The sequence below is a fragment of the Macaca fascicularis genome, chromosome 9 (genome assembly GCF_037993035.2).
Source record: "Macaca fascicularis isolate 582-1 chromosome 9, T2T-MFA8v1.1".
Classification (NCBI taxonomy): domain Eukaryota; kingdom Metazoa; phylum Chordata; class Mammalia; order Primates; family Cercopithecidae; genus Macaca; species Macaca fascicularis.
In genome coordinates, this window is record NC_088383.1 from 21,644,643 (window position 1) to 21,665,584 (window position 20,942).

General features: G+C 37.0%; 1 protein-coding gene across 11 annotated transcripts in view; it reads right to left on the reverse strand.

The window, feature by feature from the left end:
* The window catches only part of NEBL (nebulette), a 377,590-nt gene that overhangs the window by 30,956 nt on the left and 325,692 nt on the right, over nucleotides 1-20,942 (reverse strand). For 9 of the 11 annotated variants that reach the window (XM_065520396.2, XM_074001157.1, XM_065520393.2 and 6 more), the window contains 10 exons: nucleotides 19,997-20,107; nucleotides 19,720-19,830; nucleotides 17,471-17,575; nucleotides 15,380-15,472; nucleotides 12,162-12,254; nucleotides 8,417-8,509; nucleotides 6,597-6,689; nucleotides 4,626-4,718; nucleotides 2,942-3,046; nucleotides 1,777-1,948 (listed from right to left, as the gene is read on the reverse strand). In XM_065520396.2, the coding sequence (XP_065376468.1) occupies nucleotides 1,777-1,948; nucleotides 2,942-3,046; nucleotides 4,626-4,718; nucleotides 6,597-6,689; nucleotides 8,417-8,509; nucleotides 12,162-12,254; nucleotides 15,380-15,472; nucleotides 17,471-17,575; nucleotides 19,720-19,830; nucleotides 19,997-20,107 (1,069 nt within the window). The remainder of the gene's footprint in view (nucleotides 1-1,776; nucleotides 1,949-2,941; nucleotides 3,047-4,625; nucleotides 4,719-6,596; nucleotides 6,690-8,416; nucleotides 8,510-12,161; nucleotides 12,255-15,379; nucleotides 15,473-17,470; nucleotides 17,576-19,719; nucleotides 19,831-19,996; nucleotides 20,108-20,942) is intronic. The other 2 variants (XM_005564770.4, XM_045399653.3) reach the window with 1 other exon arrangement.

Here is a 20,942-nt window from a genome sequence, read left to right on the forward strand (position 1 = left end):
ACTGGAAATTTGCTCGTCCGTTTTTAATTAATATTATGTAGTGCTGACCATATGCCAGGCACTATTCTCATTTGACACCTAATTAATTTAAGTTTCATACATACCATCCTCATTTTGTAGATGAGGAAACTGAGGCACAGAGAAATTGTGTAGCTTGGCCAAGTTTACACAGCTCGTGAGAAGTAGCAGAGCCTCCAACAAAAATAGAAGCAGCACAAATTGGCTTAACCTGAATTCCTCAGAAAATCTCTAAACGTGTATTTTCATGCCTGATACAGAAGATGGCTCATTGGAAAGTTTAATGTTGGCCAACTATGGAAATCTCAATGGAAAACAGTTCTTCCCAATAAGAATAAATAAACTGACTTCCGGATTGCCAAGTAAGTAAATAACTTAGAGTTATACATCTTATATTTTATAAAACAATCATAATTTCAACCTCAATGGTTTTGAGTACTGAATTCTGAAAGCCCACGGTCTGGACATTTTCATGGTTTTTAGCAACAACCTCACCATCATTCCTGACCTCTGATGTGTGCAGGGCCTGGGAGTAAGCTGTACAGACTTGAGCAGTTCCACCCTAAGTGAGATAAATCAGAACCCCTGCACTATCCCTTAAGATAGTTCCATCCGCTTAGCACAAAGCAATGAAACTCTAATTTGGTGTCACATTTAATGAAAACATCACAACCCATCCATCCAACTTAATGTGATCCTTTTAAGTAATCAACTCTGGCAGATCAGCAAAGCTATCAATTGCCTACAAAGATGTTTGGAATCCTTCTTCGGAAAATACTTTCAGAGTCACTTTAGTATAATCATCGAAGTTACTTAGTGCTCTGACTTTAGTACACTGGTTTATCCTGTCAAATTTACACTTTCCCCACATAACTTACCTCTATGGCCTTTCACTAGTACCAAAAAATAAGCTCCTACTTTTGAAGATAAAGAAAACACTGATATTACTGAGTGGCATATACCAAAAATATTCTTTAAGTTGTATAACTATACTACATAATTCAGAGGTTAACTGCTCTGAAGGAGACAATAGTTTTGAAATGTTGACACAGATTGAAAAATCAATAACCATCCTTCCTAACCCTGCCTTATACTTCAGTATGATCTTTTCTGGTATCTCAGCCACCATTCAACAAATATCCTTCTAGGATTTCCCTTGACTATAAGAAACAGAGAACAGGAATAAAAGTTTGCTTTCTTAATTGCAAGACTTTCAGATGGCTCTCAACTACTCCAGTCCAGAAATAGTATTTTTACTATTTATAGATAAGTATTTATATTTACTTATCCATAGCGCTATTACTACTATGGAATACCATCAGAACACCCCTGGCATGTCTGTCTGTGATCAAAGGACCTAAATGCAATATGGTTATTTCTGCCACTCATGCACATGATGTCAACAGAACAACACACTGACCAAGCACATGGGCTGAAGAAAAACAAAATAATTGTTCAACCATTGTGATCACTCGTATCTCTGCTTCTTTGCTTAACAAGGAGGAACATTCTTAACACTAGCAAGGTATTAAAGACAGAGCTTCCAATAATAGAAACGACTTGAGATGATACCAGGTGAAAGCCAGAAATCCCATTACACATCGTACAAAAATACTACTTTACCTGCGGTCCGTTTTACATTGGTACCACACCCAACATGTAACAAGGAGTCAGATGACTAAAGAGGGTAATTCTGAAGCTAGAGCAAACACGATCTTTTCGACCACACACACCTGCCGAGAAAGGCCATCAGCTTACCAACAATGATTCCAGGTCTCCTGTCCATCTCCACGATGTGAGGGTGGACCCCTTTATAGGCAGCATCGCTGACCACCTGGGTGTTCTTCCTCACTCTCTCTGTCACCGGATCGTCCACGACAGGAGTAAAGCCTCTCCCCTTTGTTTTTTCAAAATCTTCATGGTATTTTACCTGAAAAAGGAAAAATCAACATACTGAATTTTGCTGATAGGTACCTCTTTCACAACATTTCGATTAAAGGACAGGTGTACACTGCACTGACTGCGTGCAGATTGTCTACACATATGTATCTTTTCCAAATATTCCAAAACTAAAGTCTGGAACTTCAGTTTCTTAGCATCAGAAATCAAGTGCTGATATTTTCACAAAGCTTTTCATCATTATAGCTCGTATCTATTTTAAATTATATGTAAAACTATATCTATTATTAGTGAGAGGTTGTAAAAAATACATAATCTCAAATCTTGGTTACTTCCTAAAATATACTAATTTAAGTATAAATTAAATTTCCTATCTCTTAACCTTCAATATCCAATAAAGTGATATCTATCTCCAGGCAATCATTCATGAAAATGGCATTATTTAAAATTAGTTTAAAATTTTATAGGTAACGATATATACCATTTTTAATATAATTACAAAAACTTGTACCTCAAAATATACTTTTTTCATGTCCTGAAATTAGGTCCAGGAGATAGTTGTATAACTGTAAATTATACTAGAAACCACTGAATTGAACACTTTAATGGGCAAACTTTATGGCAGGTAAATTACATCTGATAACATTTTAAAAACACACATTTTTAAAAACACACTTTCAAAAATACACTTTTTTAAATATTCTTAATGACAGGCAAACAGACCAAATTTTGTCTTAGAATTAATTGGAAAGACGTCTACACGAATGTCTTTCACACCATGAGTTTATAGCAGTCACGTTAGAAATAAAGACACACCAGAAAAAGTCACTGAGAAAAATCATTTTATTAGACTAAATATTTCCATTACATTTCAGTGTGATTAGAAATGCCCCTCCCCTAAAAGACAAGCCAGCCACGTTTCCATGCTTTGTTAGTTATCAGATTAATAGTGAAGTAATGCCATCTGTGCACTGGACCCGGCCATTCCTTAGCATGTTTTAAGAATGATTTGGTTGAACCCTACCATTGAAATATGATTTTGTGCTTCTTTAACATGTCTCATAGCAGGTGTATCTAAAATCAGACTTGGTCTACCTTTCATCTGTTTACGGTCCTGGGTATATTTTACCTGCAAAGTAAACAGCAGACATAAGACAATGATAAGAAAACACATGACATCACTTTTTTAAGCTTTAGGAAATGAGTGAAACCATATGCAACATACATGAAATTATTTTCCAGATAACTTTTTCAGTGAATTAAATTTTGTTCTAGAATAGCAACCTAAAATTTTCAAAGATCTCCTCCACTGCCTCCTGCAAAATGACCTAAATCTATCAACTGAAAACAAATGTGTGAATGACCAATAGTAACTAACTATCTAGTCTGTAAATCTGGCAGGCCCAGTGGCTCATGCCTGTAATCACAGCACCTTGGAAAGCTAAGGTGGGAGGATTACTTGAGGCCTGGGACTTGAGATCAGGCTGGGCAACATAGTGAGACCCCACCCCTGCCCCCACCCATCTCTATAGGTAAAAATTAAAAAAAAAAAAAATTAGCTGGGCATGTGCCTGTAGTTCCAGCTATGTGACAGGTTAAGACATGACAGCTACTTGAGCCCAGGAATTCAAAGCTGCAATGAGCTATGATTGTGCTACTGCACTCCAGCCTGGGCAACAGAGACTGTGTCTCAAACACACACACACACACACACACACACACACACACAAACTGGTTACCATATTTAAGTTAAACAGAGAAAATCCAAAACTATTAAATAGAACCCAAAGTTATTTTGTTTCTGAATTTCCCCATTTTCTACCATAAGAGTGTTGAAAAATGCATACAACCTACTCTCTATTTCTTTTTATTTTTTTTTTTCTGCTTAGGTAATAAGAAACAATGAGGAACAAATCTAATTGTTCTTCTAAGCAGCCACAACTTAAAGGTAATTTATGTGGACAGAAATCAAGTGGACAGAAATGCTACTAGGAAGCTGTAAATTGCAAAGCCTAAACGCTGATTCTCAGGCAAACAGCTATTTAGGGTGTGCTAAGAAAAGGGCCGGTGTTCTCGACAGCTGCCCATCAGAACACTGCCATTTATGAAACTGATTAGGTGTAAGATTTGGATACTGCTTATTGTGGACCTGAGGGCATTATGGACAATTCGGAATTGAAGCCCTGATCTTCACTACGAGGAAGCACAATATTCAAATAAGATACTAATGTGCACCACTGGACTTTGGTGAGCAACTGAATTCCACATTAATTGTATTTAAGGATTATTTTCTGTAAATCTTTAGTGGGAGTAATGATTCATCTCCTATTTTGTTTTGCAGACAGCATTTAACAATCCATGTTCAATGAAATATTTCAGTAAAATGACAGTTATTTAACGCACACATCAAAGGCTTTATCACTTTCAAAGACATGGCTAAAACAGCATGAATCGTTGTTTAAATGAATATAATTATAAAGTAAGCTTTGAACGTAACTGTTGGTCACATCTGGAAATAAAGAGTTGCAAGATAATGTAAATGTTTGCAGTGGCAGCTTTTGGAAGTCATCTGAAATAACACGTGTACTTATTGGATGTATCACAAATGTTTCTTGAAAATAAGGTTTATTTTCACAAGCAAAAGAGGACCGCAAGTAAATAATAAAAGACATTCTTTGTGATAGTCTAAAATGAAGAAAACCACTTGCCGAGCTAATATTTTCTTGATTCTTCTTCACTCTTTCCATTTCAGGAGTTACACTTAAAGCAGTAGCTCTTCCCAGATGACCTTTGTAATAAATCTATCATTTCAGAGAACAAAAAATAGAATACTATGAATCAATTCAACTAAGAGGCTTATTTATTTATTTAAGACAGGGTCTTGCTCTGTCACCCAGGCTGAAATGCAGTGGTACAATCTCTGCTCACCACGGCCTCGACCTCCCAGGCTCAGGCAATCCTCCCACCTTGGCCTCCCAGGTAGCCAGGATTACAGGCACGTGCCACCATGCCTGGCTAATTTTTGTATTTTTGTAGAGATTGAGTTTTGCCATGTTGTCCAAGCTGATCTGAAACTCCTGGGCTCAAGTGATCCACCCACCTCAGCCTCTCAAAGTGCTGGGACGACAATCCTGAGCCACCGTGCCTGGCTCATAGTATTTATTTTAATGAGTTAGCCAAGGAAGTTTTGTAGGAAACTACAAAAAGTATTTTCAGAGGTTGAGTTGTATTTGAAATGCTGGCATCTTAAATCAATCTATTTCATTTCATCCCAGAAGAGAGTACATGTGTCCAAATCACTGTGAATGTACTCAAATACATAGGCATACCATCCGTAAAGTTGTAATAAATATTTAATCACAAAAGGAAACGAGAACAAATGTCTTCATGGATATTACTTAAAGGTAGTCACCATAGACTGGTACTATATGTAGTGGTTTCTTAGGAATTAACTGCGGCAGAATTTTTGTAAAGATGTGTTTAAATAGGTGACTGTGGGCATCCTTAAAAAAGCCAGCATGCTTCTCACTGGTCCATTCCTTGTCTCAATAACCATGTTCCTTTTTGAGAGTAATGGAGTCACATCAAGCGTGACTCTAAATATATGGGGGAAAGATGAGCGTCTACTTCTCTAAAATATAGTTGTTAGGAAAAGTATCAATCACCTGCCTTTGCATTATAAACTGGTTAAATGACTTTAAAGGTGTGAAGAATGAAAGATTTCTTTGAACGTAATAGATTTCCAAGTTTCCTCTTCCAAAGAACCCAATCTATATGTTAATGACTTTAAAAGAGGACTTTCTTCTTGAACTGCATCCGTGAATTATTTCAACAACAGGGAATTGGAGCAGGCCACAAGTTGGTGTCCAGGTAAAAACTGCCAGCCCCTTATTAAGTGCCCCCAAAACGATCCTGCCCCACCTAACCTATTCAGCCGTGCACACATTATCATTTCTTCCTAGACATTGCCCAAAAACGGAGCCATAATTGTGAGGAGTGGAAAGCGGGGCTCGGAGGGGAAGCACAAGAACAGGAACACATGCGGGTAGAAAAGGAGGGAAAATGTTTGTAGGGCCAGGATGCCAGAAGCTACAACTGTGGGCCTTGAGGGGACCAGAGCACCCATCAGCTAGATGGCAAGATAGAAGGGATACACAACAACCTGTCAAAAAAAAAGTCACCCTGGCCTGGTGGCACACACCTATAATCCCAGCACGTTGGGAGGCCAAGGCGGGCGGATGGCATGAGCTAAGGAGTTTAAGACCAGCCCAAACCCCGTCTCTACAAAAAATACAAAAATTAGCCAGGTGTGGCAGCATGTGCCTGTAGTCCCAGCTACTTGGGAGGCTGAGGTGGGAGGATCACTTGAACCCAGAAGGCAAAGGTTGCAGTGAGTCAAGATTGTGCCACTGCACTCCAGCCTGGGTGACAGAGCAAGACCCTGTCTCAAAAAAACAAAAAGAAAAAAGTCATCCTAGTGAGTCACTGGGAGCCCTGAGGTGGGGAACACCTGACTGTACCCACAATATCAAAGTCCCTGAAATCTTTCAAATAAGTTGTTAGTAAATGAGAACAGGACATCACTCAAGGTTATGAAAACTCTGTAAATATAATCCCTTCGTTCACACGTGGACAATACATTTGATAGTGTAAGAAAAAAGTTACTAAAATGACCACACATTGCTGATGTTTTTCTGGTTTTCTTTTGCCCTCTTCAGCTCTGGTGGATCAGAAATTGCAGTTCCCCGTTGAAGTTCTCCCTTATATTTTACCTAAGAAGGATAAATAAGAACTTTAACAGATAGCAGAATGGGCTCCACTGAAATATCACAGAGGACGAGGCTCAAAATTAACACCATCTTTTTACACATTTTTTTCCATAGTTGATTACATCAACCTTCACACTTACATATACGCCCACATTCCAATGGGTCTGATTTAGCAGGCACAAGTTGTTGGTGGTACTGTTTAAATATGTCTTCAATAAATGCTTTCCTCTTCAATATCAAAATTAACCATAAATTCCACAAATAAAAGTAATGGAATCATAAGGGAACGCGCTTTAAAAGAAACGCCAGAATGAAGTCCTTACAAGAGAACTCTTGTGAAGTCTATTCCCTGTCAGCCTAGAAGGCTTTTTACTGTCTTCTGACCCTGGGGCTTCCCCTTCAATAGAAGCTAAAGCTCTCTGACTCCTACCACCTCCCAGGGATAATATAAGGATAAATAGTGTTGAACCTAATTATCTCCACCCAGGAGAACTTGCTCTTACATTTTAAAGTCTTTCAAAAATATCTGTCTTGGAAAAAGAAGGCTTTTGTTTGTATTGGTGAAAGTTCAACAATATGTTCCAATTTCAGCTCTGCCCTTACTAGCTGGGTGGGGGGCTGGGGAGGAGACCAGCATGTCCTCTGACCTGCCCAAGACTCAGTTTCCCACATCTACCAACCAGAGAAATAAACAGTGCTGACCTCATGGGTTTACATAGAACGTTAGCACAGGGCCCAGCACAGAGTAGAGGTACCTTGTTAACTACTTTTGCCTTATTCACAATAGACTATTGAATGATTGAAAAATATTTTCCATTTATAAGGCTCTTTGACTTGATACTATGTCTTAGAATGCCAGTCAAACCAGGTCTTCTTTTGCCCTGTTCCAATACATACTTTTTTTTTCTTTTCATATTGACATCAGATCCAGTATTCTCCATTAACTGCATTTTTTTTAAGAGATTTACCAAATGAACTATGAGGTCCTTGAGGATAGAAAGTGGGTCTTATCCGTCTTTGTGTCTGGGTGACCAGGACAATGCCCAGTCAATCTGGGTACTTAATGCAGATCTCTTGAATAAGCAAACACAGCTAAGGTACAGCAACACAGTCCCAACTTTTCTGGACACACAGTTCATGCCCTTCAACATGGAAATGTGAAAAGGAACATCCAAAAATGCAGAGGGTATAAAGCTTTCCTTTCTAAATTTTTAGATATTTTATTAAATCTAGAGATATGCCCTTTATCATCATCATTATTATTGCAGTTGTTAAACTTTACAGAAGAGTTAATGCTATATGGACATATTCACTTTTTCATATTATAATGATATGATTCATCCATATAATTGCATGTTGCTCAAATTCATTATTTTTTAAAAACTTTTAAGTTCAGGGGTACATGTGCAGGTTTGCTACACAGGTGAACCTGTGTTATAGGAGTTTGTGCTACAGATGACTTCATCATCCCGGCATTAAGCCCAATATTCAAAAGTTACTTTTCCGGATCCTCTGCCACCTCCCACCCTCTCCCCTCCAGCAGGCCCTGGTGTCTGTTATTTCCCTCTGTGTGTCCATGTGTTCTCGTCATTAAGCTCTCGTTATTATGCAGTATTTGGTTTTCTGTTCCTGTGTTAGTTTGCTAAGGATAATGGTCTTCCAAAGTGCATATTTTTAAATAAAAATATGTTATGTTTGAGAAAATATAAAAGGAAACAGAAACAACTTGCCGCACTCAGCTGCTCCTGGTTTCGCCTCACTCTCTCCATCTCCGGGGTCATGCTTACCGGAGTGGCTTTGTAGTTTTGCTCTTTATACTGGAGCTGAGAGACAAGGTGCAAGACAGTTTGAGATTATGGGAAATAAATACATCCCAAAACATCGGAACAGATTTTTTTAAATGTCACATGGCTACAGAACATTCATTAATAAAATCATCATCAGGATTTCATAGTGAAATATGTATTGCTTATAGATTTTATCTTCTTGGCGATGCCAGTCTTTTCCTTGTCAAGTGGTTTTGTTGTTATTTCATTTTTGAGACAAGGTCTTGCTCTGTTGCCCAGGCTGGAGTGCAGTGGCATCATCACAGCTCCCTGCAGCCTCAACCTCCCAAGCTCAAGCGATCCTCCTGACTCAGCCTCCCAAAGTGCTGGGATTACAGGTGTGAGCCACCACACCCAACCCTTATCAAATGTTTTAAATCACACCTTTCGTTGTCTTCCTTCAGATTGTATTATTTATTGGTGGCCTCTCTGAGTTTGATCTTATCAGTAATAATGAATAATCCCTTCATCAGTAAGAATGAATTCTATGAATTCATTCCTTCATAGCACTAAAGCAACATTTATCAAATTGCCATTTTATATTTAAAAATAATAATTCTACATTCTTATCATTGGGAAGGAGAGTCACAAAATCCTGTACCTGAACTTTAGTGATAGACTATTACTGTATAAAGAAACCTTGAACTTCAAAGTTTCTTCTCTACGCCATTCTAACATTGGAAGCCCCATCTCTGACCTAGCGTTATAGACATTTTCCTGACTTAATGCACACAGGTGTTTTTCTTAGCTGGGGATCTAACTCCATTGTTTGTGGTCAGCTTTCCCAACCATTCCACAACACCCCCCAAAATAAATGAGCATCAGTACAGAAAATCAGAATGGCAGATGAACTTCTGACAGGCAAAAGTAGAGTTGGAGGTTAAGATCTCATTAGAAGAAACTTCACAGGGACAGTTTTAGTGTCTTTTTAGACTTTAAAGTTCATGTTAGGGAATTTTCTTTTACAAGAAATTCCAAGATTTACAGGGCCTGCTGATGAAATAGACTTGAGGTTGGGTGTGATGGCTCATGCCTGTAATTTCAACAGTTTGGAAGGCTGAGGTGGGTGGCTCAACTGAGGTCATGAATTCGAGACCAGCCTGACCAATATGGTGAAACCCCATCTCCACCAAATATATGAAATTAGCCAGGCATGGTGGTTTGCACCTGTAATCCCAGCTACTCGGTAGGCTGAGGCAGGAGAATTGCTTGAACCCAGGAGGTAGAGGTTGCAGTGAACTGAAATCACGCCACCGTACTCTAGCCTGGGTGACAGAGTAAGACTCTATCTCAAAAAAAAAAAAAAAAGAAAAGAAAAAGAAATAGACTTGAGATGCACACTCTTAGTAGTGAACATGAAAGTGAAGGGAAGTTGGATAAGTTTAAAAAATAAACGAAAAGGGGTAAGGTTCCTCTGGTCTCTTTCCTCAGTATGTAACTGTCTTTGTGCCATAGTATGTAGTTTGAGATGTCAGACAGATTCTTGTGACTGGGTGATTGAGCTGAAGGGAGGAAAGTTTCAGTTTAATCTATATTGATGGCAAGCTCCAAAGAAATCACTCTGGCTAAAGCTCAAAGGGGGAAATCTGAATACTAAATTCACATTATTGACATAGAGAAACTGTTAGTGCCAATTTCAAGTGGATGTAAGTTTGGGTACATAAGTTTGATAGAATCATCATGTCTCGTATTCATCCCTTCACAAACATGCTGTGTGCTTCACAGGAAATATCTCTTCAATACTCTTATCCCTGCCTTATGTAGAGGAAATTTAGGTTTTGAGAGGTTAATGGCTTACAACGATTATACAACAAGTAAGCTCCGGAGTTAGAATCAAACCATCCAACAGTCCAGGGTTCACGTTCTTATACACCACTTGAGTGTTATCCAAATTTCCCAAATTTCTGCCATTTGCATGCCCCTTTCCATATGTCATACCAGATAAATACTACAAACAACACCTATGCTGTTATACTTTTTCATCAAATTAATTCACGGTTATTTTCAAATAAAGTTATTTCTAAGAGATTGTTATATTTCTACCATCAATTGAAAACTAGTCACCCTTCTTTTGGAAGAAGGTAAACATTAAAACAATTTAGTCACGAAGTCAACTGCTCTTAATCATTAAGATTATCGGCAAGCCACATAGTATCTACTGTAATGCCATAATGATATATGAATCACACTTTAGAGACACCGTGGGAATCCACACTACCTTTTTGCGATCTGTATCTCAACTTCCCTCTCTAGCATCCTCCCTCTCCTGCCATCTTTCACCCCCAAGTACTCATCACACTAAATCCTCTTCTCGAATCCTGGAACAAGCCTTGGATCCTGAACATATTTGGTTTGCTCTGCCAGGAATGCCTTTCCTCACAAAACTCAGCCCTAAACCTTTATTACTTTTTCAAGATCTAACTCCAACGTTACCCTTCCCCAAGGCTATTTCTCCCTCCCACTGCATAGCCTTCCTTCTGCGTTTGCACAGCACTTTGCAAGAGGCATTATTACTTATGATTAAATGAGATATTGCAATGTAAAGTACTCAAAACGCATAGTAAGCACCCAACAAATAATAGTTATTGTAATGGCACTGAAACAATGAATAATAGCTATATACTCCTATCTCTGTTTCTCCTAGACACCTTGAGGATGCCCACGACCCCAGTCTTAGGTCTTACCTCTCATCTTTAAAATCCCCCAAGAACAAGAACAGAGTAGACATTCAATAACACATTTCATATTTAGTTTTGTCACTTGTTTTGTTTTGTAGACTAATATATGTTATCTATCTATAGATATCTATACCTATTTTCATAAATATATATATTCATAGATATCTATACCTATTTCTGAAAAGACCTATTTCTGAAAATAGGTATAGATAAAAGAAATAGAAAATTTTCCTTCTTGTTTTGTGATTTGTTTTGCTTTGTAGACTAATATATATAGTGTATATATATAGATAGGTAGTCTAGATGTAGAAAGACTATATATAGATATATATAGACTATCTAATATAGACTATATATAGATATATATAAACTAATATAGACTATATATACATATATAGACTATCTAATATAGACTATAGATATACATAGACTATAGATATCTAGCTATCTATATAGATATATAGAGATTATATGTACATGTCTACAAAACAAAATAGATGACAAAACAGAAAAGAAAATATCAATATATATTTCTGAAAATAGGTTTCATTCTTTTTTATTTTTTATAGATTCAAAGGTACAAGCACAGTTGTGTTACATAGATATATTGCATAGTGGTGATGCCTAGGCTTTTAGTGTAACCATTACCCCAAATAGTGTACATTGTACCCAACAATATTTCATCCTTCACCCCGCTCTCATCTTACTACCTTTTGGAGTCTCCAATGTCTGATTCCGCTCTGCATGTCTGAATAATACATGTCTCTAGTAAATAAATGCTGTACACAAGGCATTAGGCTAGGTGTCATGGAGGGCACACAGATGTGTAAAATGCCAGCTCTACTTTTAAGGAACCGATCCTCTTGCAATGGGATTCATTGTGATGGGATTTTGCCTGTACAGGTTTTGTGCTGTCATTATATGTTGATACACAATAAAATTTTTAAAAAATACTTAAGAAATATGATCACATTGCTGATGTTCTTCTGGTTTTCTTTAACTCTCTTTAGTTCTGGAGGATCGGAAATGGCTGTTGCATGTTTAATCTCTTCTTTGTATTTCACCTGCATAATTTATAAGAAAATAATGTTAACTTTATTCTATGCAAGGCTTTAATATTGAGAATTCTTCAATTGTAACTATTGCATAATTGAATTTTATTAATTCCAACATTCCTTTTCCTTCACTGGGGACACAATTCTTAATTTTATCTGATGTTTTCAGGATTCCTTATTCCTAAAGTACAAATAAACCCATATCTATTCACTTATTCATCACTATAGGAGTTTATTAAGTAAAATAAGCAAACATTGCTCACGAAAATAAATTTTATCATTAGGCAGATGCAGGAAAAAAAAAAACCTTGTAAATTATCTTAAATAAAGTGATTTATTATTTTCTATCCAAAAAGCAGTTTCTATTAATATGGTAATTAAAATTTAACACATATTTAAAGGCAAAAGTCAAACTGAGTTAGCCACAGAGTCTGGGGAACATTGCCTATCTGACTGAGAGCATATAAATAATCCAGAATAAGGAAAAAAATAAAGTGAGCACAATAAAAGAAGAGAAAAAGGGAGATGGAAGGAAATGTACTAAACGCATAGACCACTGGGTCCTGCATCACTATAAGGAAGGTCAGTGCCAGAAAGTCAGAGGTGTCTGCTATCCACACAATCACATTAGGAAAAGCTCACCTTTATCCTGGCTTCTACTGCACTCAAAATCTCCCCCTTCAAATCTATTTAGAGGAAGATCAATCAGGCAAATGGTAATATGAGCATATAGTTATGCATGGGACAAGAAACAGTTCTTTGAACTCATAAAATGATTAGTGATGCTATCACTTCAGATGGTATTTTAATATGTCTAAAATTCATGGAGGATAATTCAAATTCAATCTTTCTTGAATAAAAAGGATACATATATATGTAAATATATGAAAGCATAGGCTCGACTTAAGAGGCTGTGTTGAAATTTAGCAAAGATTTAAATCTACATGAAACGTTTCAGAAATCACTTGGTAATGTTTAAAATGATAGAGGGTGAAATTCATGCAGACTGTCATAAAGAAACAGTACCTAAATATCTCAGATATCATCTACGTCTTAGTATCTGTGGATTTCATATAAGTAACAATGCCAATATTAGTCCAGACCCAAAACAGTTAAATTGGAAGTTCACTGAGACAGGCTACCTCTAAATAAAATTCAAAAATAGTTCTTAACACAGAGAGCTAACAGCTAAAAGGCTTGTACTCTGGAGGTGGAAAATGTCGAGATCTTTAAATGTTAGAGAATCATATCTTGGTTTGACAGATCTAGCTAATCTTAAAAGGGCAACTTTCCATTTGAATACTAAGCAGGAGTTTATGGCCCAACCTCATGCAGATACAGAACTATGCATTTATTGTTTGCTAGAAAAGGCTGAGGGATGCTAAGAGAAGAAATGATATACTGTAATACTCTGTGGGATTTTCCACGGGTGAGAAGCTTAACATGATTAAAGATGAACACTTTTGTTTTGCAAAGGGACTCTAATCAAAATGGCATAGTTATTTCACTATAGTCTATAGAATTGCATACTACAGAATATTTATAATATTAAATCACAGTACATCGATGGGTGCATTTTAAATATTATCATTGGAAAGTGAAGGAATGAATATTTTATACTTCTCTCCCAAACTAATTTCTCTACTAGGCTAACACAGGCTCTCACCGTGAAAGATAAGAAGAACACATTCATCGACCTTCATCCACACCTTAAGCCTAGGACCTCCTTATGCTTTCTTCAAGAGATAGCTCCATGCATGCTACAGAGGTTTTATTGCACTGATATTCTGCAGACTTTTTATACTTTTATTTTGAAATAGCTTTACTATTTCATTCTCTTACCTCTCCTACACTTTCTTCACAAATGCTGACCCACGCTGATATTCTCAGGATGCTACATAATGACCAAGTGACCTACAAATGAGTCTAATCAAGGCCATTCTGCTTGGACTACTTAAAGGGAAGGAACTCTTTCCAAAGGTAAGGGTGAAGAGATAAGGCAGAGGAAGGGATTTAAAGAACCAATTATTTTCACTTCCTCAACAAGAAACTAAATGTAATGGACAGGCACAGTAGCTCATGCCTACAATCCCAGCACTTTGGGAGGCTGAGGTGGGAGATCACTTGAGGTCAGGTGTTCGAGACCAGACTGGCCAACATAGTGAAACCCCATCTCTACTAAAAATAAAAATAAAAAAATTTGCCAGCCGTGGTGGTGTGTGCCTGTAATCCCAGCTACTCAGGAGGCTGAGGCAGAAGAATCACTTGAAGCCGGGAGGCAGTTGCAGTGAGCTATTGCACCACTGCACTCCAGCTTAGGCAACAAAGCAAGACTCTGTCTCAAGAAAAAGAAAAGAAACTCAATGTACTAAATATACATGGGAGAATATCTAATTGGTAAGGAGAGCAATGATCTATCGCAAATGTCAAACACTCCATGGAAAAAAAAAAAAAAAAACTTATCCATAACATTAAGCACCTTAATGTTAGAAGCACCCTTCTAACAGAAGGGGACCCTTCCCCCAAGTCTAAAGGTTATTGGAAGGTAAGTTATTTCACAATTTACAGTGAAGATGTGTGATTTGTTTTCACTTTTGCTGGAAGAAGCAGAAGGTAAAAGGGGCTGGAAAGAAGAAATGGACAGAAGTGTGTCTGATAAAAAGCTTAGAGATGTGACTGACATGGGTTAAAAATGAATTGGTACTATTTGCTTTTTCAAATCTAAACCTTCACTTAAGCTGCCAAATAAATGTTCTAGGGCCTTTAATCATTCTATCAGGGAAAAATTTCTTTCTTCCAACTTGTGGAGAGGTACTGAAATGTACCCTTTCTCTGCAAAATTTAATAGAGTTAAAATTCTCTTCAAAGAGATGAAATCTAATCCTAAGTTTCATTAAAATGACCTGGCTCTTCTTCACTGTGATACATCAGAATGAAATACTGCTTCAGAGTCAAGGGGAACAAGGATATAGTTTTTGTTCTGACAGTTAGATCTTTGATATATGATGAAATAGCATTTCAATAAAGTGAAGAATAAAAGGAAAAAAGCCATCAGTTGAGTAAAGAATTAAAAACATTTGTCTACAGTTTCTGTTTGCTTTTAGAAAAGATAATTAATGCTGTAGAGAACTTACTGAACTAATATTCTGCTGATTTTTCTTCACTCGTTCGATCTCTGGGGTATGTTTTACTGCAGTGCCAGCTCCTACTTCTTTCTTATAAAATATCTTTATTATAAGAAAAGGAAAAGAATAAGCTTGTCAAATTCAAGTCCTAGATCTGCTTCTGAAAAAGACATTTTCTCAGGTTTTATAATAATACGAATACCGCATCTGAGTGCCAGAATTATAGAAACCAATTAAATAATCCATTAAGATAGTAAATAATCCATTAAAATAATCCATTAAAACTTTGGTTTTATATCCCATAATCTTACAAGTAACCCTCTCCTGCTCTAGGGCTAGACCGCTACCATGGCTGACTACAGATTATTTGCTTTAAGAATACACATTGACAAACCAGAGTTCCTTTCTTCAAATATAAATATATGTCACACGTGTATTTGAGAAAAAGCAGATATTACAAAAGCCCATTAAGCCATTATCACTGAATTCAAAAAGAGCATGACATTTTAGGCAACTTCTATTCTCCAAACACAAGGATGCCCATATTCTCTTCCAAGAAAATGTTAGCTCATCGTCAATATCAATGTTAATTTCAAGTCTATCTTCTTCATCTTCCACTTATTTGTTAACCCTCTCCCATGTGTCTCCACCCCCAGTAACACCTACTCCTTCCAAACCCAAAGCAGAACAAAAACACAAGAGTATTTATGAGTGCTCTCATTATGAGTACTCTGCAGAAAACCAGAGTAATTATAAGAAAGACAAATGAGGAGAGAATCACTGCCTTTCTTGACATCTGGTAATCCAGTGGCCCCCGCACGGGTGGGAGAGCACTGTAGGAGAAATGTTTTCCTCCAAAGGCTAGAACTCTAGAACACTATGGAATCACACAGCCTCCTTTCCTGATCCTTCCAGTAAGACTTTTCCATTTCTCAGTACAGACTGGCCATCCCTGTGGAGACCCAGCAGGCACCTGACCAGCTTACCCTGAGAGCTGGCACATGCCAACTAATTAGGAGGTAGGAAATATTCCAGAAGTCCTCACACTTACTAGAATTTATATTTTGATGAGATGCTTGCTTAACTATTAATGACTGAGCTAATTCTATGTTAAAATATTAGTTGTATGGTCAATTTTTACAATTTTAGAACAGAAGTCAAGTTTATACATTTATTAATCATGGACCCAGTCTCTTAATTAATAGTGCTGATGTACTATTTACAATAGCAAAGACATGGAATCAACCTAAATGCCCATCAATGACAGACTGGATAAAGAAAATGTCATGCATACAAACCATGGAATACTATGCAGCCATAAAAAAAGAATGAGATCATGGCCTTTGCAGGGACATGGATGGAGCCAGATGCCATTATACTTAGCAAACTAATGCAGGAACAGAAAACCAAATGCCACGTGTTCTCACTTATAAGTGGGAGCTACATGATGAAAACACACGGACATATAGAGAGGAACAACACACACAGGGGCCTATCAGAGGGTGAAGTAGGAGGGGAGAGAGAGGATCAGAAAAAATAACTAATGGGTACTAGGCTTAATACCTGGGTGACAAAACAATCTGGACAACAAATCCTTATGACACAAATTTACCTATGTAAAAACCTGCACAGATACCCCTGAACTTAAAAGCTAAAAAAAAAATAGTGCCAATGCAATTCCTCTTCCTCAAAATAAAAATATATAAGTTTAGAAATTTATTAAGAATGAGTAAATCGCTAAATATATTATTAGTAAAAACAATCAATTACCAGGAATAAAATCACTTCATATGACCATTTTCATCTTCTAAGTAAAATCTGTGTAGAAGACTAAGACTTCTTTCCAGAGTTAAATTTTAAAATTTAGTTAACTGTCATTTGTATCAGAGGGAAATTTGAATTTGTAATTCCAAAAAAACATGAAAATTGATAATTTGTAAAAATTATCAGTATTCTTATTATTTTAAAGAAATAAAGATAATACACTTGACAGAAAATTCAAGTAAGACAGCAGAAAACATCAGACAATGAGGAAAAAAGACCATTTCTTACAAAACAAAATTTCAAGGTGGCAACTGAAAAGAAATAATGGCTACTCACCACACTAATGTTTTGTTGAGTTGTCTTAATTCTCCGAATTTCAGGAGTATCTGCTATGGTAGAATAGTTAGAAAGCATCTTCTCTGCTTCATCTTTATACTTTCTCTAAAAATAAAAACAGTTAATATAAATCTGAAACTGTGTGTGTGTGCACGTGTGAGAGGGAGGGAGGGAGGGAGGGAGGGAGGGAGGTGGAGGGGGAGAGAGAGAGAAAGAGAGAGAGAGAGAGAGGGAATGATACCATTCTTCAATCTCTACCATACCACATGGCTTCTAGATTTATGCTTTGTTTCCTACTTCAGGTGAAAATAGATTTGATTAAGGGAAAGTTACCAGTATTTTGAAGTTGAGATTAAAATCTTAATTTTCTCTCCACTAAACCAGCTACTATGAGTTCTAATACAACCCAGGCAATATCTTATCCTAGTACCAGCACTTACATTTACTTACTATGTAATGGGTATTGTTCTAAATACTTAACACACATTAACTCATTTAATCAACCTGACAAGCAGATACTATTATTATTTCCATCTTATAGATGGAGAAACCGAGGTACTAGATAGTAAGTATCAGAGCTGCAACTTAAAACCAGGCTGATTCCAAAATCAGTGAAGTTAACTATTCTGGCAAACTACTGCTTATTAAGAAAGGTAACTACTTTTCATGTCGAAATGCACCAGGCTTCATTACACACTCTTAATATCCCCATTGTATTTCAGTGATTAAAATCCCTTAAAATTAGATATAGTCTCACGTCACACTAAAAAAAAAAAAAAAAAAAAAACTATGCTATTAAGTTAAGGCAGGAAATCTGACAGCTCAGGCACCTTCACTCTCAATACGTTTACTTTCAGGTGTATCTATCATGGTTGTAACACTATATTTACATGATTATTAGATTTGTCTGTAGCTTTCCAAGGGCAAAGTCATGTCTGGTTTTGCATGCAAATGGGTACTCAGGAGGTATTCACCAACTGAAGGAATGAGTTTGGCATTCTTGAGACAGTAAGTAACTCTTCTCCACTGACTCAAATGTCCATTTGCCTGTTTAATGTATTGACGTAGGATTTTAGTTCAGCTGATATGGCCAGAGCCAATGTCTCCAAGTTCATGGACACCGAGAACAGAAGAACACACACTTCAGGACCATCCCAGTGGCTGTGTCGTCTGCAGAGGCTGATAGGCACACAAGTCCTCTGACATTTGACGCTGCCATCTTGATACTACCCTTTTGAACTAGTGGATGGTTAATGTCCTTGCTTATGTCTTAATCAGAATTTTAACAAATTTCGCCAAATGTTGTTACACATTCCTTCCTGCATAAACTCCATTAATCAAATTAAATTCTATGGTCAATTTTATATAACCATTTTCTTTTTGTTCATTCCTTCTACTATTTTTTTTCCCATTGGGAGTCATTTATTTTAGTAAATGTTACAGCAAGGATACTATTTGCTAATGAATGTTTTTGCCCAAGTCAGATTTTATAAATAAATTCTTCTTCCATAAATACTTTTTGTGGTCATTACTTCTCCCACATCCAGCTTTGTTTACAGAATATGGGACAAGTATCTTTAACAAATCTAAATTTTACCAAGAAAACTTCACTGTTCCCTCAATTTTTACCTAACACTAAACTTCACCTTGTACTTTGTGCAGCTTTAGTCACTGTTAGTTTTATTTGGAACCATTTTAATAATAATATTCATTATGAAATGGTTAAAAGACAAATAGCTTGTAATTTATTTTTCTGTGGTATAAGCAAAAGCATTTGAGCCAAGTGTCCAATAGGGTAAAAAAAAAAAAAAAGAAAGAAAGAAAAGGTTAAAATATCCTTGGGCTGGGCACAACGGCTCATGCCCACTGAGGCAAGAAAATAAGCTTGAGCCCAGGAGTTTGAGGTTGCAGCAAGCTACGATGGTGCCACTGCATTCCAGCCTGGGTGAAAGAGTGAGACCTCCATCTCTAAAATTAAAAAAAAAAAAAGTTTTAATGTCCTTGGACTCAAAACAAGGAGCCCCAACAGAGAGACTGTAGCTCTCCTTAATGTCTGTTGCATTGAATCTATGACAGTTGTCCTATTCATTAGTAAGGTTAATCAAGTTTGGCCAATGGTTTCTCAGTGAAAGAGTATACTAACTCTGAATGCAATACCCTCAGAAAGATATCATTCATAGAGACATACAAAGCACATGGCAACATGACATTGGAAAACATGATTCTGAGCATCTTCATTCTTGACCAACCTGGCTATAGATTTCAGATGTCCTCTTGGCTCGAAGGATATCTGGGATATCCATGCTCACTTGCATTCCTCTCCCTTTAATTTCATTTTCTAAGTCCTTCTTGTATTGTTTCTAAAAGAACAGAAAATGATCTTAGAACTTTGCTTAAGCTTTAATAGCAATGTTGACATTTACGTGTTTGAATCTCAAAGCCACCCATGTGAAAAGAACACTTATGCTCTTTCTAGCTATGATTCACGGCATTTATTTTAAACTTTGTATCTCACTGCTGTCTTACCTGGCTGGCCATCTCGGATGCTTTCTTAGCTCTCTGGACATCAAGAGTGTCTGTGCTCACCTGCATCCCTTTCCCTTTAATTTCAGTCTCCAGATCTCTTTTATAGTCTTTCTGCAGAAAATGAAACACACAGTTAGTGCTCTCCGATCATTTGAAAAACGACTCAAAAATCGAGATGTTATTTGACAGCAAGACCATGTCTTTTGGAATGAAGTTGAATCCTTATTTCTTTTATTTCTATAGAATAAGAAAGAGTTTTTACTTGTGGTAGGACTATGACTTAGCATAACTTATTCACCAGTAATCAGAAGACTTTTTTTCTGCTAATCTGAATTAAGAAGAAGAAAAACAGAGCTAGCCAAGGGGAAAATTTAACATTTCATTATGATAAACTGGATATATTATTGGGTCATATACGGCTTGCTGTTTTTCACTCTGTAGTGAATACGTGTTGGCTGTTTCCCCGGAATCCACCCTTTCTTTTCCCTTCATTGGCTCCCTAACTTGCCACTGGACAACTCAGTGCTCCTACTCCTAAACCATCCAGCTTGGGTGAGACTGGCTCAAATCTCTGGACTCTGCTGGGCTTAAATAAATCATTACTCCCTTCACTGGCTCTCTGATTTGCCACTAGACAACTCAATGCTCTCCCTCCTAAACCATCCAGAAACTGGCCCAAGTCTCTGGGCTCTGCTGGACTTAAATCATTATACCCCATCACCCACACTGCAGAATTGGTTCCAGGATGCATGCATCTTTTTTTCCACATAAGAGGTGCTGGAAGCTTCTTTGCAAACAAGAATGTCTACCTAAGAACTGAAAGCTGAAACTAAATCTCATTATTTGAGTCCTAGATCAAGCCGTGCCCAGGAATTTCTCTACCGTTCAATCATAAGAACAACAAATAAGTTATCTGCGTTTTTTTTTAAGCCAGTTTGGAATTGGA